Raw genomic sequence first — 26,059 nt, forward strand, 5'->3', positions numbered from 1 at the left:
GTTTTTTTTTTTTGGTTAAAAAGAATTATTTTTTCTTTAAAATGAAACCTTGAAAATCCATTAATTATTTTTAAAACCTACAAAACAAAATTGCATTTCGTTTAAATATTTAAAATAAATACCTTACTTTTATTGCAAAATAACTCAAAGCTGAATAATTATATAGAACCTTCACATTTTTCAATATTAGTTATGAATGAATTGCTGTAGCAAAAATGATATAGGAACAATGTTGAAACCAGGAAATTTGGAAAATCTAAATTTCAATTTTAATGCCAAATGACTTAGAAATGCATGAAACGCTGAGATCTGGTGATATCTCGCAAAAAATTGTTTTGGGCAAAATCGACTTTCTGGAACTTTTCTGGGTTTTCCGGAAAATCGGCCATTTTTCGGAAAACAGACTCCAAGAATGTCAATATTTTTTACCAAAAAAATGTGTTCGAGATAACACCGAATCTTGACGCTTCACGCTTTCTAAGTCATTTGGCTAAAAAATAAAATTTTGATTTTCCGAACTTTCTTTGGTTACCTTTGGTACCTACCCTTTGGTGATTTTTTATGGTAAAAAACCGAAACTTTGAACGCTTAAGGACCCCTTAATGAAGTTTAAATGAGCTAAAATTTTACACAGGTCAGGTTTTTGGGACAATCAACAATGTGGATATGTATTCGATCATGAAGATTTTTCCCATAACATTAATTGCCAACCTAATGTTCATAGACATAATCATTTGAAAAAGTTCTTTTTCGTTGAAAAAATGTTTTTTATGGATTATGAAATTTAACTTTTTTTTTGCATATTTTTCGATTAAAGAAAGCTGCCATAATGTCAATTCATTGAATGTTGGTATATCCTACTTACTTACTGTAAAAAGAAAACATAAAATAAATATGTCTGATTCTTTCGTGTGAGCATCAATTTTGAACTTCTTAGTTTGGCCAATTTCTAATCTGCAAATTTTGAAATAATTATTTTGAATCTGAAAATAAATATTCACTCAATGAAGGATTTCATTCTAATTTTTTGCTTGGAAGCAAGATTTTAGAGGAGCTTTAAGTCTACCTCAGGAACTAATTTTTCAAAATTCTCAACCAATTAATATTTAAATTTTTCAAATAATTTATCCTAGTGAAATAACTATTCAATTATTAATCTGAGGTTAAAATTACTTTTTAGAAATCTGAGTAACGAATGATGGATTTGGAATATCAATTTGATCTACTGAAACATCAAATAAACTGAAATTTCCGAGAGCAAAGCTTCTGTTTGAACTTAACTTAGCGTCTCGGAATGTCTCCAAAGTTTATCTGAGATTAAGTTGCCATCACCTGATTTTTTTTTCGATGGTCGGCTGACTTTTTTGCATTATTAGCACGTCATATGTTTATTCAGGATATGGTTTTCAGTTACGACTCTGAATTTTTCTAAAACAGCAATGTCATGTGAACCAAAAAGGATCGATGAAAGCAATGATTTTCTCGAAAATATCAAAATTCATATTTTTTCGAAGTGCAAAGAATTAAAGAATTTTAAAGCAAAGACTACATAATTTCATTTTTTGAAGCCTTGTATCTGTAAAGCTATAATATTGGAATCCTTGGTTAAATGAAAGAAAATAAATAGAATAAAAATTCGTTAGTTTTCATGTAGGTTTGTTGAATTACAGTTACCAATGATTTATTCACCATTCTATTTTGGTCCGATGTTTGTATGAAAAATATCACACTAAATGTGTTTTTGAATTTTTTTTTTCAAAAAATTAAAATTTAACTCCAAGAATGTTGTAAACAGAAAAAAAACTTAAGTGCTAATTTGTTGGAAGAAAGAGAATAGTTCAAAAGAGTTTTCATTCAAACATAAGATGCGAATAGAATGCTCGCTTCAAGTTTGTATCAATTTTTTTTTGTTAATATTGTTCCTAAGTTGTTTCTGAAACTCTGGAACTCTGTACTTCTTATTCTAAACTCTGTAGAAAATATTTCTAGGCCAAAACAAAGCAGGAATAAAGTTTTTTTCAATTTACAACATTTTTTGTGTGAAATTTAAATTTTTAGAAAAGAAAGTTCAAAAACACATTAAGTACATGGCCGTAGGAACGAGGGGGTGTTGGGGGTTAAGCACCCCTCATGGGGTTCCAAATTGCCAAGCGAAATGTTCTTCCACAAACTGAAACGTTCAAATTCTTAATCAAATTTTGATAAACGAGTCAGAAGTAACAATATCGGCTCAGAACTAAGATCAAACAAAATTCTAGTTGAGTCATTAAAATTGTGAATTGCGCGTTCAGAACATTATGATTTTACCAATTTTGTCAAAATGAACTTGAACAATTAATTTTAAGCCTATTTAATGATTCTAAATCGGTTATTGTGTTTCGATAAAAAAAAGTATTTTTCAAGTGTTAGAGTGTTCTTCTTGATTTAAATGGAATAAATCCGAAATATGCCTGGATATTAGCAGGAATTTTAAAAACATTTTAAAAAATATTCCCGGAACTAGCGAAGATGTAAAATAGAATAGCCTGGATTTGCATTTCAGACTCAAATAAGAAGGAGAGGGTGCACTTTACTTTTTTCAATAACTCGAAAAATGATCAAGCAAATCTATAATAAATGGGATTGGTGTACGAGAATCGTTTTCTTCATTACTAAACAAGGGAATTCTCGTAATTTTATTTTTAATGACTTGGAAAGTGTTCAAGATAATGGATTCCAATTTGGCTCGGGAAAAAATATTTTAAAAGTAAAACCTTAACTTATGAACTTATGAATAAGTAAAAACTGAGTCTTAATTTTAGATACAAAATAATGATTGGAAAACACTTTTTAGGACAGGATATGAAATCAGAAAAAAAAACATTTAAGAAAATAAGAAATTATCTCTTTTGTTAAATTTCCATCAATTTTAGAAGGTGTAGCAAAGTACACCGAGTCAGCAAGTGACATATGGAATGATTATGATAATTTTTGTTGTGAAAAAAACTTGAATTTAATCGTAAGGAGAAATACAGCTGGAAATATATTTATCGGTATGTTTTAACATTAATTATATTGTAAAATCTTCAGAACAAAATTTCAAACCAAAATCTCAAATTTTAATCTAGTGTACAAAAGTAGAAAATAAATGAAATTGGAAGTTTTCACTTAATTTCTTACTTTTATTTCTAAACATTGATACGTTTTCATCAATGCTTGAAACGTTTATGCTTGTCTTTAAAAAGTATTAGCTTACTACTTGCTTATTAAATAAATACAAACAACCCTTCAAAATCCGTCATTTGTTTTTAAAGCTTCACAATAAAAATTGACAACTGCTAGGACTTTTTTTTAAAGAAAGTTATTAATGAAAATATATAACTAGGTATTAATGTTAAATAATATTCACCTGAATATAGTTCCTACACATTTTTCTCCCTTTTCTTCGTGTATGCATTGTTCAAGAAAAAAAATTATAGGTTAAAAGGGTAAAAAAAATTATCATGAAAAATTTTATGAAAGTCTTAAATTCGATTTTAAATCTGCTGATTAATTTTGGTTAAAAAAAAACATTTTTTTGATAGCTTTGTTTCTCTTTGTTTTTTGCTGAGTAATTTCTGAGTTTTGTCCAAATTTCCCGAATTTTTGAACGACAATTTTGAAATCAAATGCCCGGATTATGACAGGTTTTCAGGTAAAATAGCCCGAATTTGTCCAGCTCGGATAGATGTTGAAAAAATTCTCTCAACCTTACAGTTGTTGTTTCTGATTTTTTTCCTATAAATTTGTTTCATTTTTGCCGAAATCCATGGACCATTCGAGGATATAAACTGATACGTTGATCCAAGGATAAGGTTGCCAGATTTCTTTCAGCACGTATCCGGGCCGAACAAACCGGGCGATTTTCTATAAAAACCTGGTAAAATCCGGGTATTTCATTTCTTAATTGACGACCAAAAATCCGGGCCATATCCGGGCAAATTTTATCAAAACCCAGAAATTACTTAACACAAATCAAGATCAAAAAAATTAAAAAAATAGTTTTTTCATCAAAAATTATTTAAGATCGTATTTTTGGATACGAAAAAATCTTGCATTATTATTTTTGCTAAATCTGCTAAAAAAAATTTGTTTTGGTGGCTAAATAAAAGAAAATTAAAACATGATTTATTTGAATTTTGCTTGATTTGCCAAATAAAGTGAATAAATCCGGGCAACCGGGCCGGGCCGGCTGTTCCCAAATTTTGTTTCAAATTTCCGGGCAAACTCGGATAAAACCGAGCAATCTGGCAACCTTATCCATGGGTCCAAAAAATATCTTCATTTTTTATGATTTAAGGAAAAAATACTTGATATTCATTTATTATTTTCTGAACTCAACCATTAAAATTTTAACAAACCTGATTTGATTTTAAGTTTTGAATCAAATTTACAATGTTTGATGATGATGATTACGTCATTGATAAAAAATCAGCATTCTTCTGAGAGCTGAAGGAGAAATTTGCGGAACTAACTCATAAGCTAGCTCTCTTAAATTCTAGTTGAATAAAATTATTCGATAGTCTCAAGTAAACGGATTAATTAGAAATTATTAGAAATTAGTGCTTAGTGGAAATGCAAGGTTCGAGCAACAAAAATTACGGAAAAGATTTTATTTAAATAGGTATATTTTATCATTGAATGAAATCGAACATTTTTTTTTAAATCATATTTTAAAATTCCTTAAACTCATTGCTTGGTATTTTTTAATTTCGGATTCTGATCGGTCTTCCAAAACCGACTTTCACCGATCTTTCCTATTGTGAGGGGCTATAACATAATCGATGGTCATCTTGAAACAAAGTTACATGTACATTAACCCTAATCCGCTCTAGAGTGTCAATATGACACGTTGGATGTTTGGCGGCTTGTAACTTTATTATTTATTTATTGTAATTAATAATTTTTTTTCGAGGATCCTCAATGAATTCTTGATATCTCTTATTTTGCATCATAACTTTTTTTTAATGGATGGAGTCTGAAAGACCAGGAAAAAGACTCCCTAATCAGACCATAAGTGTCAATTTGAAAATCTTCGCTCAAAATCGCCACATCTCTCATGTTTCTCAACCGATTTTGAAAATATATAGTTGAGGAAACCTCGTAATGTATCTCAAATATGTTTTCCTGACATTATTCAGCCTTAACACCTCAGTTTTCCTTTATTCAAAGTCTAAGGAAAAAAAATCGAAAAAACTTGTTGTAGATCAGCTTAATGCTAAATAAAAATTTCTCTCAGTGTCCAAGAAAGCTGAAGTTAGAAACTTTACGTCACACACATGGATGTTTATATTTTTTTTTATGGTCATGCCCACAACAAAAACCGTACTTTTCAATCAATGGTCCGTCAAAATTGTTTAAGTCACACCAGATCAATTTTGAAAGAGGATTAAAAATTTGACGTAATTTGGCGCATTGTTGCATTTTTGAATTGTCCGAATACGAAACACGAAATTTTTAACGAATTTTCAATGGAAGCAGTTTTTCAAAAAAATTGTTAGTTTGCAATTTTTCAGATATTTTTGCACTCCAATTCAACTTTGTACTGGGTTTTGGGTGTATTAACGCAAGATTTCCGCAATAAAATTATGTTCAGCAGAAAGCTAATTTCAAACCAACCCTAGAGGTGTAATAACATAAGCGTGTATGTATTTTTTGTAACAACGAAAGAATTAAAATAAGATGTTCTTTTTTTTGCAATGTGGATTATAGATTGCATACTCTTGAGACCACTGTCCACCCTTGACCAATCCAGGAAGATGAGGAGCAGGGATAGTTGCGTATGTGTATGTGCATGCTGCTAGCCCAAGTCTAGTTTCAGTTTTTTGATTTCGTTGTTTTGCTTAGTCTGTCTCCGGGATCCGGAAATTGGTCCATGCAACAGCAACAGCATCAGCATCAGGAGTACCAATACGCTGCATTTTTTCCTACTGAAGAGAAAACCCACACACATCGACCTGGACAGGAAAAACGATACTATTTTTTAGTCTTTTTTTCTCACGACCGAACACAGAAATCGAATTTTTAGTCGAACCACCTCGCCAACTCATCCCTGTGGAGCTGTTGCGAGTTAATATTGGAGGTTCGGGGAAAAATTGCCAAAAATCCCGCACTCTCCAACCACGCTTTTCGTCTATTTCACTTCATGGTCTGTTGATGTGATAGAGGTTTTTTTCGTCCGAAAATTTAAAAGTGGGCGACTTCAGTAGGTTTTTGGGAGGAAAAGTGGTAGTGGGGTTGCGTGACAAACTTTTTTTTTTCATACGTTTCATTACCTTCCACTAAACCTTCTACTCCACCAGGTTTAATTCTATGACATTAACAGCGAAATTTGGAGCTTTTGAATATCATCAACTATGGCAAGTGAGTTTTTTCGTCGCCGGAAATCGGGTGTAGGAGGAGGGTTGAAAATTAAGCCACCACCCTTCCCAAATCTCTAGATAGTGGTAACCAGGGAAACTTTATCTACCAGTATACGCCCGGATGAATCCCCGGCCATGTAGATACCTACAACTGTACTGTACAATCGTTGGTTTTAATTTGAAGTTATGATTGGATGATATCAAAACGAACAGGTAATGCTTGCTGGCAGAAGCACCCATGTGAATACATTTGGATTATCGGAAATTGTTCTGCTGAAACAAAAACTAAATCGCAGTGACTATCGGAAAATTATACCCTGATGGAAGATTTCGGCTGAACAAAATCCGTTATTTGAAATTTCATTCAAATGATTGAAATTTGAATTTTTCAGGATCTGGATCCAAATTCATTACAGTTTGGAAAATTAGTGCGATTTTAGCTAATTAAGTTTGGATGAAGACACTACACAAAAAAACTATAATTCCAAGGTTGGAAAAGCAGTTTTTTTTTCGCGCTAAACCAAGAAAGACTCGAAGGTGTAACAGAGTTTTCTATTGCAAAGTGTGAAGCGGTTCACGGAACATGCATAAGCATGAAGAGGAATATACCAAACAAAGTTTCATTCCCGAAATGCTTTTGGTTGGTAAAATGGACGGATTTGATGATTTAGTCATAAGTGGATCAAGTTTTGGTGGTTCAATTAACTTTAAAATCATTTTTTACCTTGAAAGAATGTCTATTTCTAGATAAATTTTCAATAAACAGAATTCTCAAGATATACGATTCCAAAAGGACAAATTTAACATTCAATGCATTTCGCCTGATTTAAATTTAGATTTCTTATACCTTCTAACTAGGAATAAGAAATCAAGCGAATTACACATTTTTATAGAAAATTCGGTTTAAGATTTTCAAAAGGCATAGTTAGAAAATGAAATATCTTATGTTTAAGAAAAATTAGACTGAAATACTTCAAGAAATATTGAGATTCTGGTTTGGATTAAAGTTTCGGAGTAGGAATAAGGGTTTTTTTTTTATTTAATGACTAGCTGGTATTCTGAAATCAATTTGATTATTTAGAGTTGTATAAAAAAAGCTTAAAAAATTAAAAAAATTTAAAATGAGGGGTATGATTTTTTATGATGAAATTTAAAGTATTTATTTTTCTATTAAGAAAAAAATTCCGAACTGTGTCCTTATTCTTAAATGCTCGTATGTTAAGGAATAGTTGAAAAATATCTAATAAAAAATAAAGAGAAACTGAACCAGTGAGTTCATATAAATTAAACTAGCAATGCAGTTTGTGAAGAATTTACTTAACTATTAACTTGCCTGGAAACATAATATTCCGTTCATGAATATTTTAAAAAAATCGAAATAAACTCTCATAAGACACACATTTGTTAAAGGTTAACAAAATTTTTGATTTTCCTAAATTATTTGATTGTACAAAAGTTGATCGTTTTTTAAATATATGTGGAACAAATGAAATCTTAGCTCAATGATTTAAACCAGGGTTGAGCAACCTTTCGATTCAACGGGCCAGTTTGAATTTAAAATTTTTTTGGGGGGCCGCACCCAAAATAACATTTATTTATTAATTGGCAGAGCTTTATTTTATAACTACAGTTTTTTTTTAAACAACAAATCGACAAAAGGAAAGATATAACTAATTGATGTTTTTAAAGGAAATTGAAATATTACACCGATTCTCTCGGAACATCATTGTAGTTTCATGATATTCCATTTTTTTTTATTGATTTGAACTCCTTCATTGAAAAAGTTTTAACTTTTTTTCCTCAAATCGATGATACGATTTGTCATCACTTCCATTTAAACATTTTAATCCTAGCGATAAAATAATTTAGTTTTAGGAAATCACTTTCTTTTCAGCTTTGGACGTTGAATTGTCATTGAAGTTTATTGCTTTTGAATCCTTTTTTCTTGAATTATTTACGAGAAATTTTTCTACAACTTTACTTAGTCCTCAAAATCCCGCCTTTTTTCCTACAAACGGTGAAAAACTGTATTTTTTATTTGAAGTTCTGTATGAGATAATTGCATTGAGATGTTGAGCAAGGTTGTCGGAATCGCAGAGAAAATCAAGAATTCTACAGATTTTTCAGCCAATTTCGTTCAAGTTATAGTTTATGTACATTCTTGATTCTTGAATTTACATAAAATTACAGATTTCACGGATTTTGTTAATTTAATATAGATTGAACCACTAGCATAAGATTTTCTAACTGATTTATTTTAATTTTTTTTATGATTATAATTTTAATGGCATGTGCGGCGGAATGAAAACTAGAGAGAATTTATTTTATAGAAATTTGAAAGGAAGGTGGATAGACAGGCAGTGCTAGTGCTCTGCACTAGCTAACTATACATGAGAAGCTCAGAAAGAGATTTCCCATGTATAGTGAGCCCAGTGGTTTAATTTTTTTTACTGTCAATGTGGATTGCCAATCTTCAAGCGTAATGACTCAATTTTCGATGTTTTTCACAATATTTATACGAAATTCCTGAAAAAGCATCACGCATAATTGTGATAGACTGGTTTGGTTGAACCGCAGAATTACAGATTCAGTCGTGTCGATAAGAAATTTAAAATTGTTCACCCAGGCGATATTATAAAAATTTTCTCATTTCAGTCAACATTCAAGAACAAAAAGATTTCAATGAACATGTTTATCATTCAAAGTTATCTTTGTCAACGGATTTAAAATTCCTGCGATCATCTGTAGTCGTTGGCTCTTACGAACCGCTTTTAATGGATTTAAAATTTAAAAGTGGTAGTTCAATAATTAGAAAATGTTATCTAAATTTAAAAAAAACCACCCTAAAAAAACCACCCCTCTTATTTGCAAATAAATATTATTGCTCTTATATTTTCATGATAACACTATTTATTCTGAATTAATATGAATTATTGTGGGGCAAATGTAACTCCAAACAAGTTGAGTGCATATTTGATCAAGTCACTGACATATCATTATACGGACCACTTAAGAAATAAATTCGAGGGTACATTATACTAAACGATTGAAACATTCATTTTATTCTTTGATTTTAAAATTTGATAATTATTTTTAATTTTTTCAAACTTATTTAAGTACCTGTTTTTAACACACTCAGAACCGAAGGAATTTAATCAGGAAAGTCCCAAATTTTACATGCATTATCTCGGAAAAACTGGACCAAGTAGTAATACACCCATTGAAAGGGGTTGCAAAAATCCAATATCTATTAAAGCAAATTTCTGTACCGAAAGTGCGCTGAAAAGTGTACTGTACCAAAGTTGATATGATTGGAAAAAAATAACTGGCATAAAGACTCGAGCTTCAAAGCTAAATGATGCATGACCACTACATTCAAGCGAAACAAGAAAACCATTTATGGGATTTTCATATATATTTTATTGGATAATTCTCCCCAAAAAAGTGGTGAGAATCAAATTCACTGCAACATCTCATCTCGGCTTACCGCAATTGATTTCAAAATAGATAACCGAAAAATCGGGCAATATCCGGACAAATTTGATCAAAACCTAGGAATTACTCAAGAAAAATAACTTGAAAAAAAAAACAACATTTTCTCAATACTCAACAGTAGATTTTCAATCATATTTTAGGCTTCCAAAAAATTTATCATGATTATTTCTGTAAAAATTGCTAAAAAGATTTTGGTTTTGGACGAAACAATAAAAAAAATTAACAACACAATTTGTAATTTTTTTAAATGATATAGAAAATAAAGTGCATAAATCCAGGCAAAACCCGAGTATTTTTTTAATGATATCCAGGCAACCGGGATGGACAGGACTTTTCCTAAATGTTGTATTAAATATGCGGGCAAACCCAGATAGAACTGGGCCATCTGGCAACCTTATCTATGCAGCACTGCACTTTTCAGCGCATTTTCGGCACAGAGATTTGCTATAAAGGCATTGGATTTTTGCTACCTCTTCTATGGGTGTAGTTATGCACTTCTTACTTTGTTGGACGTTTTGGACATGTGTTTTAAATTCGGTTCAAAAAAGCAGATAAGACTTCTGAGTCAAAGCTCCGATATTGGATTTCAATTACTTTTTTTCGCGTTTGCTTGTTTGAGAAATCTTTTGAAATTTTTTTGAATTCTTTCACTTTCTTATTTCAAATTTCAATTCGTTTTATAACCATTATAGTTTGTAATTAAATTTAATGCTGATCAAAAAACTTGAAGTTTTTATAACTCAAGTTGAATGTTTTTGTTTTATTCATTCAAAAAATGTCCTAAGCATTTCATTTTTTTAGAATCCGGATTCTTTTCCAATAACCGGGAACCAAGCAAGGCCAAGTTATTTATCGAATATTTAAATAAGATGCAATATTCAATGTACAGAATGTGACGTTTTATAAGAAACTCAAAAAACTTTGCTATTTCTAACTGTAATTTTAGAGAATATAAAGGCCTTTCGCATCGATTAAAAAAAGGTTACAAGAGTTTATTTAAAAAAAGGATCAAAACTGACGAAGATCAAAACAATATCACAGAAATTCTGAGTACCTATTAACCAAGGATGGATTGAAAAAAAAACTTCAGAGCTAAAGTAATCGATAAATATAAGTAGATGTTTAAGGTGTTTAAGACTTTCGCTCTTTCAACTGTTTGAGTTTTCCAAGAAGAATTTATCAAGTTTTGTAACAAAAATCTTCAAACTTCATAAAAACCCCCCCTCTTTTCCCCCAGATCTTCAAAAAAAATCAAAGGGGGAGGAGAGACAAAAACAGAATGTGATATTTCTTTCAGGCCTGATTTAAAATATAAATTGCATGCAAAAACTACAGTGTTTCGTTCATTTGTTTAATTTAGGCTTAATTAAAACTTTCAAACGTTTGTCTCACAAGAACATTGTATATTTCTTATCTGTGATGTCATAAACAAATCAGAGAATTTTTTTTAACGAAAATTTTGACCTTTTTTCTAAAAATTTTAATAAAAACTGAAAAGGCTTTGTTTAAATACAACTATGTATAAAGTTTGTTGAAAAAACAAGTGTCGAGAAAAATGATTTGAATAAAATGTAATAAGCAGGGCCGGATTAAGCCATCGGGGGACCCTGTGAGTCATTTTTTTCATATGCTGTCCCAGAGAACACATTATATTTTAAACATGCCAAGAAACTGTAAAAAGCTCGTTTTATTGCCTTCAAATAACCATTAGGTCTAATATCTTCAAACGATAATTGTTTATCCATGACGTGCAAACATTGCGGAAGAATAAATCAACTAATCGGAATTGAAAATGCTAATTGGAGCTGTTAAATGCAAAATTCAATTCACAATTTATTTAAAAACACTATCGCCATCCACAAATCTCTTGATAAGAAAAAAAAATTAAGAAAGATTTAAAGATGCTTTTCATTTATTTAAATCATGGTATGAGCTTCATCGAAGGTAGAATAAATATTTCCCTCATGATTATTGGGAAGTAACATTAAGACTTTAGACGAAGAATCTAGAAAAAAAATTAACAGCAATCAATTCAAGTTCCTAAAATCGGATTTGCTTTAGACCCACAATTCAAAGTCTTAATAAATCGTAATATCAAATAACAAATGAAATTCAAATTCAAAATTAAGAATAAAAGCTACAATCAGAGTACAGCAAGAAATGCAAGAATTATAATTCAAATCCTAATGTTTATTTCTCTTTCATATATTTAAAAACACAAAAAATCGCAACACAAAAAATTTAAATTAAAACTATTTGTAGATTTTATATAAAAGGTTATAAAAAAATAAATGGCTGTGATTAAAAGTTCCTCTAAATGTGTCATAAGTTACCTTCGAAAACAACAATTCAGCATAGAAATTAAGTGTTCAAGACACAGAATCATGAATCTGGAACAAGATGAGAATGAAAATGTTGAAATATTCAAGGTTAGAAAACCCTAAATAAAATTCGCAATTCAACTATGATTGCGTTTTTATGATAATAATAATTTGAGAGTGGTCGTTTAGAGATGATATGCTGAATCCAGGGAAAAACCTTTTGTAGAGAATAATCAAAAAAAAAATTGTACATCGGAATCAGAAGTATGAAATTGGGGCTAAATCAGTTGAAAAAAAATCATTTAGAATATCAAATCTTAGATTCAAATTTAATAGCTGAATTCAGTTTTGCCAATTCATACTATTTTGGCAACTACAGTTACCTTTTTTTAATTTTTTTTTTTTTCAAAATTCAAGTGTAGAGTGTCTAAATCAACGCAAATTTTATTAATTATTATCAATTAAAATAAATTTGAATACACATGCTTATGCTTATAAAGGTCCAGCTTGCCTGGTTATATTTATTTTATTCCCTTAAAAGCCCGAGAAAATTGACAGTTTAAAAACGATTTTCAATGTTTTTCTTAACTTTCAACACTTTATGTTGCGGACGGAATGAAGAAAACGCCGATTTTCGATAGCAGTTAACACAGCTTCAAACTGTAATTATATTTTAGATATAAATCTTATATTTTAGATTATTGTTATTTTAATCCTTGTTACTTACAATTTCAGTGTTCTGAGTGGCTTTCGCGTCCGAACAATTAGATTCCGTACTATTAGATTTAAGTACTTTTAACTATTTGAATTAAGTATAATTTTAATGTTGAGTTCTCAACTCTTGTGTTCTCTAACTTTATTGTTTTGATCCAACGGCCGTCGATAAGAGTCCTTTCACAGAGAGTCGTTATAAAATGGAAGACCATTTTTCAGAGAGCCGACAATCTTCGATGTTGTTATGACGTCCAGTGATGCTGATGTTAACACTTTATAAAATTTCAAAGAATTTTCTTTGATTTTTTTTTTAATTTTGACAATTTTAAGTAAAACGCTTAATTCGTTGGAAACTCCTGAAATATTTTCTTTATTCAATCTATAAGAGAAAATGCTATATTATTTATAGTAGGCTGTGCATTCCAGATTCCCCGGATTTATTGGGACTTGCCCGGGTTTTCAAAGTAAAGTGGACATATTACGCGTGAGTTTTCATGACATCGTTGGAAACATCTTAACAATTCTCAGAAAACTGCTGCAAAAATATAAAAATAACTTTAAAATTTGTATTTTACATATAGAATATGTAGTCCAGGCTACAAATATTCTTAATGGAAAGAAGTTGTAACTAGTTTAAGTGAGTTTTTGTATTTTTTTCGAAATATAACTCTTCGATTATAATTTGTTCATTGCGACGTAATGAAAGATTAAGCGAGATATAAAGCAAACTAAGATCTTAATTAGGCTCAATATTTCGGTGCATGTTTTATCCGAATTCTAATTTTTGGGAATTTTAAAAAAGATTTGAGTGCTGCTGACGTGTTTCGATAAAAAAAATTGAAAATTTAAGGTGTTTTTAGTCACTTTATTATAGATTTTTTCGAATAACCACTTAATTCTGCTTAGATTTGTCAGGAATTTATGTTGAAATGGCCAGATATTGCTAGGTAATGTGAAAATTTGTTCAAATTTGTTTAGCAAAAAAATCGTTTTAAAGTCTGCAATGCTTACTCAAGGGGGGCCCCTCAACTTATATTAGAGTGAAACTATTTGAGATAAAAATTTCAAGGGGGCCCCCTTACCAGTTATATTTCACACTTTAATTCCGATTTTTATTTTCTTTTAAAGATTTCTAGAACTTAATCAGTATCATGGCCGGGGGTGGGGGTGGGGGGAATCTAAAATCTTCTAACCCCTACTTTATTACCTACTGAAAATTTAGATTTTTTTTAAATCGTTTCAGTCTTGACAAAAATGTTTCCTTGTCCTTCGCAATGCTCAACATAACATTCAAAAGGTTTTGATAAGTTACCCTAGGCCACAACATTTACATTTTTCCGAGGTGCAATGAGTTTATAACGTAATTTTGACTAATTTTAGTGCCCTGAATCTAATTATGCAATTTTTCTAAAAGTTTTTGTTATTGAAATGCCTTAAATTGTTAAAAATGTTTAGCACTTTTTGACAAAACTTTAAAACAAAAACATGACATATTAAATTAAAATTCTGAAATCAATTATCATATTTCCTCAAGCCTTCAAGCAATTGTGTTTCCTGCGAAAAAAAATAAAAGAAGTTTTCATTTTTTTTTACTTTTCCTCAATGAACAAATTTTTAAAGAAGGTTTAATCATAATTTAATTTTAGATACTTTTTAAAGCAAAAATCTAAACGTTTTGCAGGTTTCAAAAAATTTGTTAAATGAAATCAATTTTTTTTTACTTTCTGTAGTTATGTATCTGCAGTTATTTGCTTGTTCCTATTCATATATTTCCAAATTCTTAAAAACAATTGAATTTTTCTTTTTTATATCATGCATCATCACCATCAAAATATTATTCCTTATTTAAATGAAGTATAATAAACCAAATCGGAATCAGATATTTTCTTAAATGTAGGTTTGATAGTTTATCAGTTATTAATGATTGATGGCACTTAAAACAGACACTTTTTTAGTCTCCATATCATCAAAATCAAATGTAATTGTCCAAATATAACAAAAGATTTGAGTTCAGGACGTTAAAATCAACTTAAACAATCGTTGCAACATAAGCACCCAAAATTCTTCTCCCTTGAGTTATCACTTAAATTCTATAAATAAAATTTTAGAATGGTAAGACGTTTTAAACGAAAAAAAATCCTTTTTGAATATTTAAAAAAAAACTTGCCTTTTTGATCATCACATTTTATTTATATTTTCTAATAAATGTACTGAATTTTAAAGTTAAATTTTTTGTTCAATTTTTTATTAAGTTTTTTGAATTACTGAAAACCCTATTCTTCCTAATTCTCGTTTAAAATCGCGATTTTTTTTCAAATTCAAAACATAACAGCAACATTTTTCAATCAACCCTTCAGTTGAAAATGAAGATAAAAAATATAAATTTAGATGAATAATAAATTATAATTATTATTATGGTAAATTTTTACCCTGATTTGATATTCATTTTTAAATTTATGTTTTATCTTAATCTGTGTTTTGGGAATATTTATTTCAAATTTTTAAAATAGACTACTTAGAAATTATTTTGAAGAAATTTCTTGTTCAGCATAAGAAACATCATATTCAAAAATTTATCAATAACTTACCGAAAATATCATTGATTTGAAACTTTCATTGTGATTTATTCTGGAAGTTTTGATTTATTTATACAATGAAATTTATAATTTTTTGAGTTTGTGTGATGATTCTGAGAAAGAAAATGATGTTTAAAATCCACTTCCTTATTTATTGTGTATTTTAGTATTGTTATTATTTTTGGTTAAATTTGGATTTTTCAAATCCACCCCACGGTCTTTGCATTGTCCTGAGCAGTATGATTGAAGTTATGTTTAAATTTAAATTTTCTTCACGAAGGGAGGGGGAGGTGCTTAGGCGGGAGGCCCGGGGCAAGTGACTCCATCTCCACCCCCTCCTTTAATACGGCCTTGATAATAATAATAGTTTGTGAAATCTAGCACGTAATTATTGAGACCAAGTGTTTAATATTTACAACCCTAAAAGTCTTATGTAATTTGTCCGCATTATTTGTTGAGAAGCAGCACGTATCTTGAAGTTTAGGACCGATTATTTAATTTGCGAAAAGTGTGAAGTATTTTACATCTAATAAAATACCATGGCACGTAATTCAGTAAAACGCTAGAATATTTAGGATTTGCGAGAGCCACGAGAAATCCAGTTCAACAAAAAACCACAGTTTTATAGGAAGACCTTCGGTCACCATGTGAATGCCATTGAAAGATTCAAGATCTGCTCGATTTGATTTAGAAAAGTAGAGTTAGGGCTCCTATACCTAAACAGTGTTTTTATCATAAACATTTTTTTCTGCCAACAATTCCGATATTGAATAATGCCTCCCGTGAAACGTAAAATGAAAGGACATTTCACCAAGAAAATCGTGCTTCCTCAAATTTTTCACAAGCACGAGAGCGCGAACAATGAATGGGCAGCTCAAAACGAAAACCCAAAGAAATCATAAGAAAAAACGGAAAAACGATCTTTGAGCCGCCCCTCAACTTCACCACCTTTCTTTCATAGTTGGGCAAAGGATGGGTGGCTTAGGAAAAAAATCATTTCTTGCTCCCGTTTCTTGCTTTTCTCGAGTTTCATTTTTTATGATACTCTCACACTCCCGAGCTCCCTTCTGAATCGTTTCGTTCCGTTGGAGGTTTTCCTCACATGATTTCCTGCGCTCCCTTCTGAATTATTTTTTAGCTCTCGCTGCCCCTCATCGGGTTCGGGAGGAAGACTAAAACGTGTGGCTTTTGTTGGAGCGACATGCGGGAAAAATGGCGAGAGAGTGTGGGAGGAATAAAATCGGGAAGCTTAGAAAAACAACACAAGTTAAAATAAGGAAAAACTGACGGCGGCGACGACGACGACGAATGGTGGAAGCAACAAATATAAAAAAAATCTCACAGGATGTATGTTTGGGGTGTTTTGTGAACGTATGTATGTGTGTGTGTGTACGTGTATTTTTTATGCCGGTTTATGACCATGGGGTGGGAAAAAGTATGTAAGGAAAAGTCTCAATCGTCTGGCTATTGAGTCGGGTCAGGTTCGTCGACGGCTGCTTTTTTTTTTTGTTTGTGTGCTCATGTTTTATTTTATGTGGACGGATTTTTTCTTCCGTAGAACGTACGTTTTGATTCGTTCCTTATTCCAGTGGCACTTTGTTGACGTTGTTTCCTTTATTGTTGGACTCGAGGCGGACTTAAGGTTCTGTTTCTTTAAAAAAAAAAAGATAAGAATGCTAAGAAGAAAAATTTAAAACTGTACTTCTTTATTTAAATTTAAATCGAAAAACAAATTGAAGGATTGCGTAGTCAGTAGGACATGAGATTTGAAATTCAAAATTTTGATCTTTAACCCAATAATAAAATAATGTTTAATGTTTCGATTTGAGTCGTTTTCACCATCTTTAAGACATTCGGTTTCAACTTAGCTATATCACAAGCTTCAACCCAATGTTGGGTTCACAGAAGAGATGTAGGTAGAGCAAATGAACGAACCCAAGAATCTTGATACATAAATTATATCAAATAGAATTAAAAAAATCTAACTCATGCCGGAGTAGAAAGAACTGAAAAATTAACATATGTTTTATCGTACAAATCAGAAAACAGAGAAGTTCGCAAAATTCTCAAACTAGTCCACATTTTCAACAAAATTCACATAGGTGCAAAGTATTCAAAAGCTAATTTATACTAATTTGAGGCGCAGATTCTAAATTTGCATTTTTTTTTTCTATCCGTTCTTGTTTTCCAGATAACCTTTGAAAAGAGGCAAAAATTCGCTTAATAAAGAAACTGTTGAAAATAACAATGATTAGAAAAATGAAAGATTGAATTCAATGATCAATATTTCCAAATAGCTCGAGTAATTTTGACTCTTGAGAAAACAGTTATTCTGTAAAATATAGGGGAATTATGACGAAATTTTAAAGAAGTTTTGCGTCAAATTGAATCTTGCGTATAAGCATAAGTTAAATCATTATGCAGTCTTCAACAAAGTTGTTGTATGAGATTAAACTTTAAAAATCCAGTACTCAAAGACTTTCTTTGGTGATGTTGAAAAAGTTTCAATGATATCTTTCAAAGTTCTAACGAAATTGGAAAGTTCATTTTTTAAACTTGAGTATCTGGGCAAAATCTGAATCCCAGATTTAATAGAGGGTAAAATATGTAAATAGATTGATAACCAGATTTTTCTCAATTATCAATGATTTTTTATTTCAAAACTGACTTATTTTTATATTTCCAAACACCATATCAAAAAAAAAAGAGTTGATAAACGAAATCTGTCAAAAGATTCGAGTTCAAGACGCAAAATTATTTCAAAACTTCTTTGGGGAACTCCAATATATTTTTTTCTAGATCGCGAAAACGTATGTATATCCAAATTTTGTTCTTTGCATTCTGTAATTCGTAGTCATTAAACCAGCTCAGTACGGGTCCGTTGATACCTATTCTTTCCAATACGTTTACCAACTTTAACTGATCAATCGTTCCAAAAGCTCTCTTGAAATCCAGAAAACATTGCAACTGTGTAGTTATGTGTAATTTAGAAAATAACGTACCTGAAATCATTTGACTGATAATCTGGATAAACTTCATATAAAATTTTAAAATCAAAATGTCAAGTTCAGAAACATTGACTCGGGAAATTTATAATTGTGTTAACATAAATTTATAATTGGAAAAAGGACCAGGATTTCGGATTTTTTGGCCAATGTCATATTCAGCATTATGATTTAGAACAAGAACTGAAGCTGCACGGGTCAATCTGATACGAAGCGTATATTCAAATTATATTACCGTCATCTGGTTCATTATGTATGAACTTCAATGGATTCTAAAAACTTAATGACACAGATATTCATACCGCTGGTTGATAAAAAGTCTGTTATTTTTGATTTTACTAAGAAAAAGAGGTAAGTTGCAACAAACTTTGCTTTCAATGAAAACGTTTGAAAATTTATAATTATTGATAAACTTGTGATGTCATAGCACATAAAGCACCAATTACAGTGATTTTTAGTTTTGTTCAAATTATTTTTTTTATTTTTCTTTAGAAAATGTGTTTGAAGAAAAAGCAGTAGGGTGCTGCATACATTTAGGGGTATTTTTACTGGGATTTTTATCCTTAGGGATGATTCATCCCGATATTTAGGGGTAAAAAATGCTACAACAAATTCTTCTAGCTGAAACTATAAATTTTTTAAATGTTTGGATGGATGAAATTTCGAAATAAACAAACGCATGATGCAAAACAATCCTGTTCCACCATATGGAAACGAGATTTATAAGGTGCATCTTTGATTTGCATTTTCATGCATTTTAGCCCAGACTGGTAACTGAATTATAAAAATATTTATTTTAAAAAATTTGGTGATTCTCCGAAAAAAATATTTTTACACCAACAGTGTTGGTATAGGATAAAAAAGCAATATAAAGTTTGTACGTGTTATCGTTAAGCCAAACCGTCATACTGGGTAAATTTTTTTGACTGTATTGAAAAATGGAATAAATTGTACATCTATAACTCGTTTTTTTTAAATTTTCTATGAGAATCAAAATTTTGAAAACTTTCTTATGATGTGAGAAACTTTATCATCATCGTTATTTAATGTATCGGCATTATCTGTGAAAAGTGATGTCCTTTTTAGTAGGGACATCTTAAGATAAAGAAATTTTAATGATGGATAGAAAGTTAGAAGAAATAAAAGATGGTGAAAATGAATGGGTAGATTTTATTCAGCAGCGTTATGAAAAATGTATGAAAAATGGTTAAACACAACAACATAGAAGCGTGAGATGAGAAACGGTAAAGCTAAACCAAAGCTGGATGTTTTTTTCTGGAAGTTACCGTTTTTTCCAAAAAAAGTAATTTATCTGCTCGATACTGAAAAGTTGTCAGAAATTATGGGTGAGCATTATTTCGAATGCTGCTTTTTGGACTTTCCATCGAAATCAACTACAAACCTCGATATTCACATCAAACTGATCAAATATTGGGGGGAGTGGGTAAACCATCTTATTTTACGACATTACATTTCCGTTCACAAATTAAAACTTAATTTTAATTGTAAATTTTGATTTGCAATTCAATCAAGCTTTTGTATTGAAACTCTAAACTTAACATACAAAAACACTATCTCGTCTTCAGGATGAGTTTTTTATAAAAAGTGTAACCAAACAAATTCAGAATTTGAAACTTTTTGACTTAAAACTTATTTATCGAATACTAAATTAATGCATCAATAAGTTAAAAAATATGTATAACTCAATTTGAAATTAAAAACCTAGTATTCTCCACTTTATAATTGAATATTTTAATTTAAAAAGTTTAAATTTTATTTTGTGTTTCTTGTTATTTTAAATGCTCAACATCACATTCAAAAACGTTTAGATAAATTACACGAGGCCAAAAAATTTACATCCTTCAAGGTGCAAAGAGTTTGAAAGCTAATTTTGATTTTTTGGGTTGCCTTGAATCTAAATATGCATTTTTTCTATCAGTTTTTGTTTTTTTTTATATAGCCTCTGAATATACTCTAGTAGAATCATTTAAGAATTTTTTGCATTTTTTGACAAAACTTTTTTCAAAATTTTTTAAACTATTTGCAACTTTCCCTAAAATTTCAAGTTATTTTGTGTTTTCAAAAAAGTTATAGAGGTTTTCAATTTGTTTACTTTTCTCTATTTTAATGGAGTTTAAAATCTAATTGCATTGCAGGTTTGTGCATATTTTGTTAATGTAGTTCAGTTTTTTTGTTTTAACTTTATTCAAAAATGACAAAAAATGGTTTTAATGATATCTTTCCCAATTTTTAAAACTTCAGAATTTAACTTTTTTACATCATGCATCATCACCTTTAAAACATTATTCCTTAGTAGAATTTAAAAAGTATAATATTTAAACATAATCAGAATAAATTTTTCTCCTCATGGATTTGTTATTTCATCAGTTATCAATTATTGGTTTCACTTAAAACTGATAAATTTAAAAGCTTATAAATTCCATATCAGCGAAACGCAAGGTGATAAACAAAATTTAACAAAACAAAATCGAGTACAGGACGTTTAAATCTGCCAAATCAATCATTCAATTGTAGGCACCAAAATTATGTTCCTTTGAATTCTATTTATAAGTTTTTCAAATGGTTAGTCGAATAAATTAATCTTAAATGATAAAAAAAATTATTTCTCTTCTTCATATTATTTTTATAAATTTTCACAAAAATGTATCGATTTTAAAACTACACTAGTTTCCACCTTCTGTTCTTTCCAGGATCCAATACTCCAATTGAAATCTACAAAACGTTGAGAGCTTAAAATTTTAAACTATAAAACCTTCGATTTAAAATTTATTAAAGTTTCTTTAAATTCAATTATTTAAGGTCATGTTTTTAAATTGATTGACCATGATTTCTAAAATTTAGGTTTAGAAAGTTTGAAAAATGATTTGAAGTAGTAACTTAAAAGTTAAATTTTAGTGCGCAATGTTAACATTTTTTTTATGATCGTTGTGATTTCTACATTTAACTATATAACTTGGAATTAATTTATTTTATTTTTATTTTATCAGTTTCTTAAGAATCATTTTTCAATCTGTGATTATTGAGTATAATTGAACATTACATTATAAATATACAAAGTTATTATTTTGAACTTCAGAACATTTTTTGTCTTTTTTTTAATAACTGGAAAATTTTAATAAATAAAAGGAGTTTATCATTGACTTTGATTACTAGCACTCTTGAAATAAAATTAAATTTTCTCTTCTTTTTATCAAATAAAGTCCATTTATCAACTGTTGAATAAATTCTCCTAAGTTCCAAATGGTTTTTACCTAATTGAGAACTCACATTTTATTGTGTTTTTTTTTTCAAATTCAAGATACTACAGCGGAATACTTTATTCAAACCTTCAAATGAAAATGAAGAAAAGAAGTATAAAATTTGATGAATAATAAATTACAATCATCATCATTTTTCTAACATTTTTTAATCTTGTTTTATTTTAAATCTGATCTGAAATTTATTTGAAAATCACATTTTTTTTTAAATCTGGTGTTATTTCATGTATTCGAATTCTATGCATAAATTCGAAAGTCCGAAGCTCTATTAGAAATTTTTATTCGCATGCTTTTTTTTGTGTTTCGGAAAAATCTGATTTCACATTTGAAAACTAGACTACGTGAATTTATTTTTCCAACAAATTTGTAGTTGAAAATATAGAACATCATTTTGAATAATTTTTCAATGGCTTACCGGAAATAGCATTGATTTGAAACATTCATTCTGATTTGTTTTGAAAATTTTTATTTATTTTATCAGTAAAATCACTTATTTTTTAAGTTTGTGTAATAATCATAAGTATGAAAATGGACAAGAAATCAATTTTCTTATTGATTGTGTATTTTTGTTATTGTTATTGTTTTTGGCTGAATTTGAAATTCAAAAAACCCACCCATCGCACGGGCCTGGTTTGAAAAATGTTACTTTTTCATTATTCTTGAAAATTCATTAAGGTATAAAAAGATTTTAACAGCTTAATAAAATTGATAGAATTAATTCAACTTACTGTAACAATAATAAATAATCACATCGTTTCGTAAAACTTTGCAACTACAATGTCTGAAACTATTATTCAAGTTCGAATTTGAAATATTTAAAGTTAATGTCCTAATTCTGTAGTTAACAAGGCTTCAGAATCTACAATACAGATTTTCGAATCTAAATGATGACACTCAAGAAGAAAGTACTGTTTTCAAGAAACGAAAATCCGTATAGAATCAAAAACTTAACAAATTTACCTAACATATAAAAATTTTAATTTTCAATTTGAGAAATCCAATCTAATTTAATTCAATTCAATTTGAATTAATATTTGAACTCAATTTAAATAATATTTGAATTTAACCAAAAAATTTAGGTTTCTCAAGAGAAATTAATGTTTCACCGATTTCTTCGTTCACGTTTTTGCTAGTTGACGATCATGTTTGCTCTATTTTCCCGAGAATTGGAGATATTTCAGATAGAAGCTACGTTTAAAGTATATACAGCACTTTTTATAAATTTTTAAAATTCAATGACAGACCTTCTACAACAATTTGTAACTTATTGGAAATGAGTCTATTAGAGAAGGTAAGTTTGTCAAGTTAAGGAAAATGAAAAAAACTGAAATCGGAGCAGTTTAAATCTTAACCAGGAAGAGAAAATGATTTAATCCCCGTCCAAATTATGATTATTCCTCTAGATTCATAAAGACTAGAGACTAGAGACTAGGGATGTTTTGTTCTATGTTAAAATTACGTTCATAATAAAGTGATAGAGGCTCAATGAATCTTTTAATTACCGAACAGACAAAACTTGAGATCACTGTCTTGAACTGGTGACGGTAATTTCGAATCTTTATTTTTTAAAAATTTTCTGTACACCTCATTCTCCCACAAGAAATGATCAACCTTTTATTCGTGTAAACCTCTGTTTTTACTCAGTGTTGCTGATTAGAATGTTACATCAAAGGGTTTTTCAAATCTCCAAATAAAACATTGTTAAAAATTACAGTTTCCAGAGTTGAAAACCAAATTTAGGTAGAATATGATTCCCCCCCCCCCCCCCCCCTCCCCATTCAACAATAAACAAATAAAATAACGAAAATTGTGAAAAAAGGTATCTAAATGTGGTAAATTTATCATTAGAATTATCATGTTTACAAACCTCCACTGGTCCGTTCCACATGTAGTGCATCCCGACGGCCGGATCGTGGTGCGAGTTCCCGGTCATGTGTTCGGCCATGACGGCGCTCATCCAGTGGACCAGCCCTTGGGTCGGGTTCTGGCCCTGGACACCCCCCGGGACGGGCATCTGGTTGAAGTTGGGAATGGCTGCGGTCGCCGTGGTGCTGCTGCTATCGGGGGTTGCCCCGTCCGAGTGAGGATGAGAGGAGGAGGACAGCTGTCCTTGCTGCTGCTGCTGCTGCTGTTGTTGTTGGTGGGAATGTGGCCCTGGGCCTTGGATTTGATGATGCTGCAAGTGGTGATGCAGATGACTTCCGGAAACTCGCGGTGATCCGAGGCTGGATTTGCTGTCTTCCGGCGGATGGCTTCGACAGTTGTTGTTGTTCGCCTTACTGTAGTCGTTGTTGTTGGTGCTGTCCGAGAGCCACGGGAAGGATGATGGCGTTTTCTGTGGAAAAAAAGATAGAAAATGCTTATCAACAACAGCAGGAATATCTTGAATTTAAGTTTGCTCAAAATTCTTAAGGATCTACTAACGTAATGTACAATACTTTGCGTGTCTCACGATAATTTGCTGCGAAAAAAAGGGTTTGAGATGAAATGTTTGTTTTTATTTAGGCTTTTAAAAAGTGATTCATAAAAAGCAGTCGTCCTGTAAGAAAAGGTAATAAATGAAAAACCAGTTTTTTTGTTCTTGATAATGGCTGAAATTCATAATCGTATTCGGATATAGATTCAAAATCTGAACTCAACTGAAAACCAAAGTTCAACCACCATCGTGTAGTGATTATTGTTAAGGTAAAAGTGTGTAATGGACAAATAAAGCTTTTTAAAAAAAAGCAAACCAGGACTCCATACTGTAATTGAAACTTTAAACCCTCCAAAGGACAACGTTCGAGGAACACCAAGCCCCGTGCCGTCACCGCGCCGTTATAGGCGTCCGATAATTACTGAACCCACCGTCCCACCAAATTTGCCAACAAATTCTTCGCCTGAAGTATCACCGCGCCGTAAAAGACGTCCGAGAATTACTGTACCTGCCGTCCCACCAAATTTGCCAACGAATCATAACGGAAACATGACGCCTTCAGTGCCACCTGTCTCCCCACAAGCGACGTTTGCCTATCCGTTTCCCAATCCGTACGTCACACCGTTTGCTGCCCCATGCTGCCATCGCGCTCCAACAGCTCCCACGGTGTTTGATTACCCGGTAATGTATGGGCAATATAATTTTCTGCCCCAACGACGCGTGCCAATGTAGGTACTAGATCCTCTATCGAAATTCTAGTTTATTGCCAAAATGTAAACCGTATGAGAAGCGCGGTAAAAATGAAGGAAATAAGCTTGAAACTTTTAGGCTCCTCTTATCAAATTGTTCTCTTTACTGAAACTAGCTGGGACGCTAGCGTTAACAGTGAAGAAGTTTTCGGTTCGAGGTTTAATGTGTTCCGCAGTGATAGAAATTTAGCATTGTCCAAAAAAAAGTCAGGTGGCGGCGTTCTTGTAGCTTTGGATTCTATTTTTCCCTCAGAAGAAATTGCAACGCAAACATATACTGAATTTGATTCTATCTTTGTAAAAACATTATTGGCAAAGGAAATGCACATTTTTGCTTCCGTGTACTTTCCACCTGAATATGCCACTTCACATTATTTTGAATTATTCTTTCAAATTCTTGAAAATACATTAGCTGAACAACCGGAAGCAAAATTACACATTTATGGCGATTTCAATCAACGCAACGCTGACTTTATTTTGGATGATGACAATGAAGCAATTCTACTTCCAGTCGTAGGCGAGAACGAAACGTTACAATTAATCTTCGGCAAATCTTCTATTTTAGGCTTAAACCAAGTGAATCATGTTAAAAATAGTAACAATAATTATCTTGATCTACTTTTTACTAACTGTACAGAAGACTTTTGCGTAAACGAATCGGCTGATCCACTATGGAAAAACGAAGCATTTCACAAAGCGATAGAATACTCGCTCTTTATCCATAACTGTGCAATACCTCGCGACTGGGAGTACGAGGAAATGCCAGACTATCAGAACTCAAACTTCGAACTTTTGAAACTAGAACTAATTAATATAGAGTGGTCAAGTGTATTGAAGAATGAAGGAAATGTTGATACAACAGTAGAAACCTTTTATAACATAATGATTAATCTCATAAACAGTCATGTTCCTTCAAAATTTAAAAGACGGTCCTACAGCTCTAAACACCCTGTCTGGTATAACAAAGATTTGAAAAACTTACAAAATAGGAAGCAAAAAGCTCATAAAGTCTACAGAAGTGATAGAACTGTTACAAATCATCAAAATTATATAAATTTATGCAACCAGCTTAATTCATGTATAAAAAGTTCTTTTGAAAAATACAATCAGAAAATTGAAAAAGAA

General features: G+C 30.8%; 1 protein-coding gene across 2 annotated transcripts in view; it reads right to left on the bottom strand.

Moving 5' to 3' along the window:
* The window catches only part of LOC129758614 (zinc finger protein rotund-like), a 188,961-nt gene that overhangs the window by 138,661 nt on the left and 24,241 nt on the right, over positions 1 to 26,059 (bottom strand). For both annotated transcript variants that reach the window (XM_055756158.1, XM_055756157.1), the window contains exon 2: positions 23,637 to 24,104. In XM_055756158.1, the coding sequence (XP_055612133.1) occupies positions 23,637 to 24,104 (468 nt within the window). The remainder of the gene's footprint in view (positions 1 to 23,636; positions 24,105 to 26,059) is intronic.

Source organism: Uranotaenia lowii, chromosome 3, assembly GCF_029784155.1.
Source record: "Uranotaenia lowii strain MFRU-FL chromosome 3, ASM2978415v1, whole genome shotgun sequence".
NCBI lineage: Eukaryota > Metazoa > Arthropoda > Insecta > Diptera > Culicidae > Uranotaenia > Uranotaenia lowii.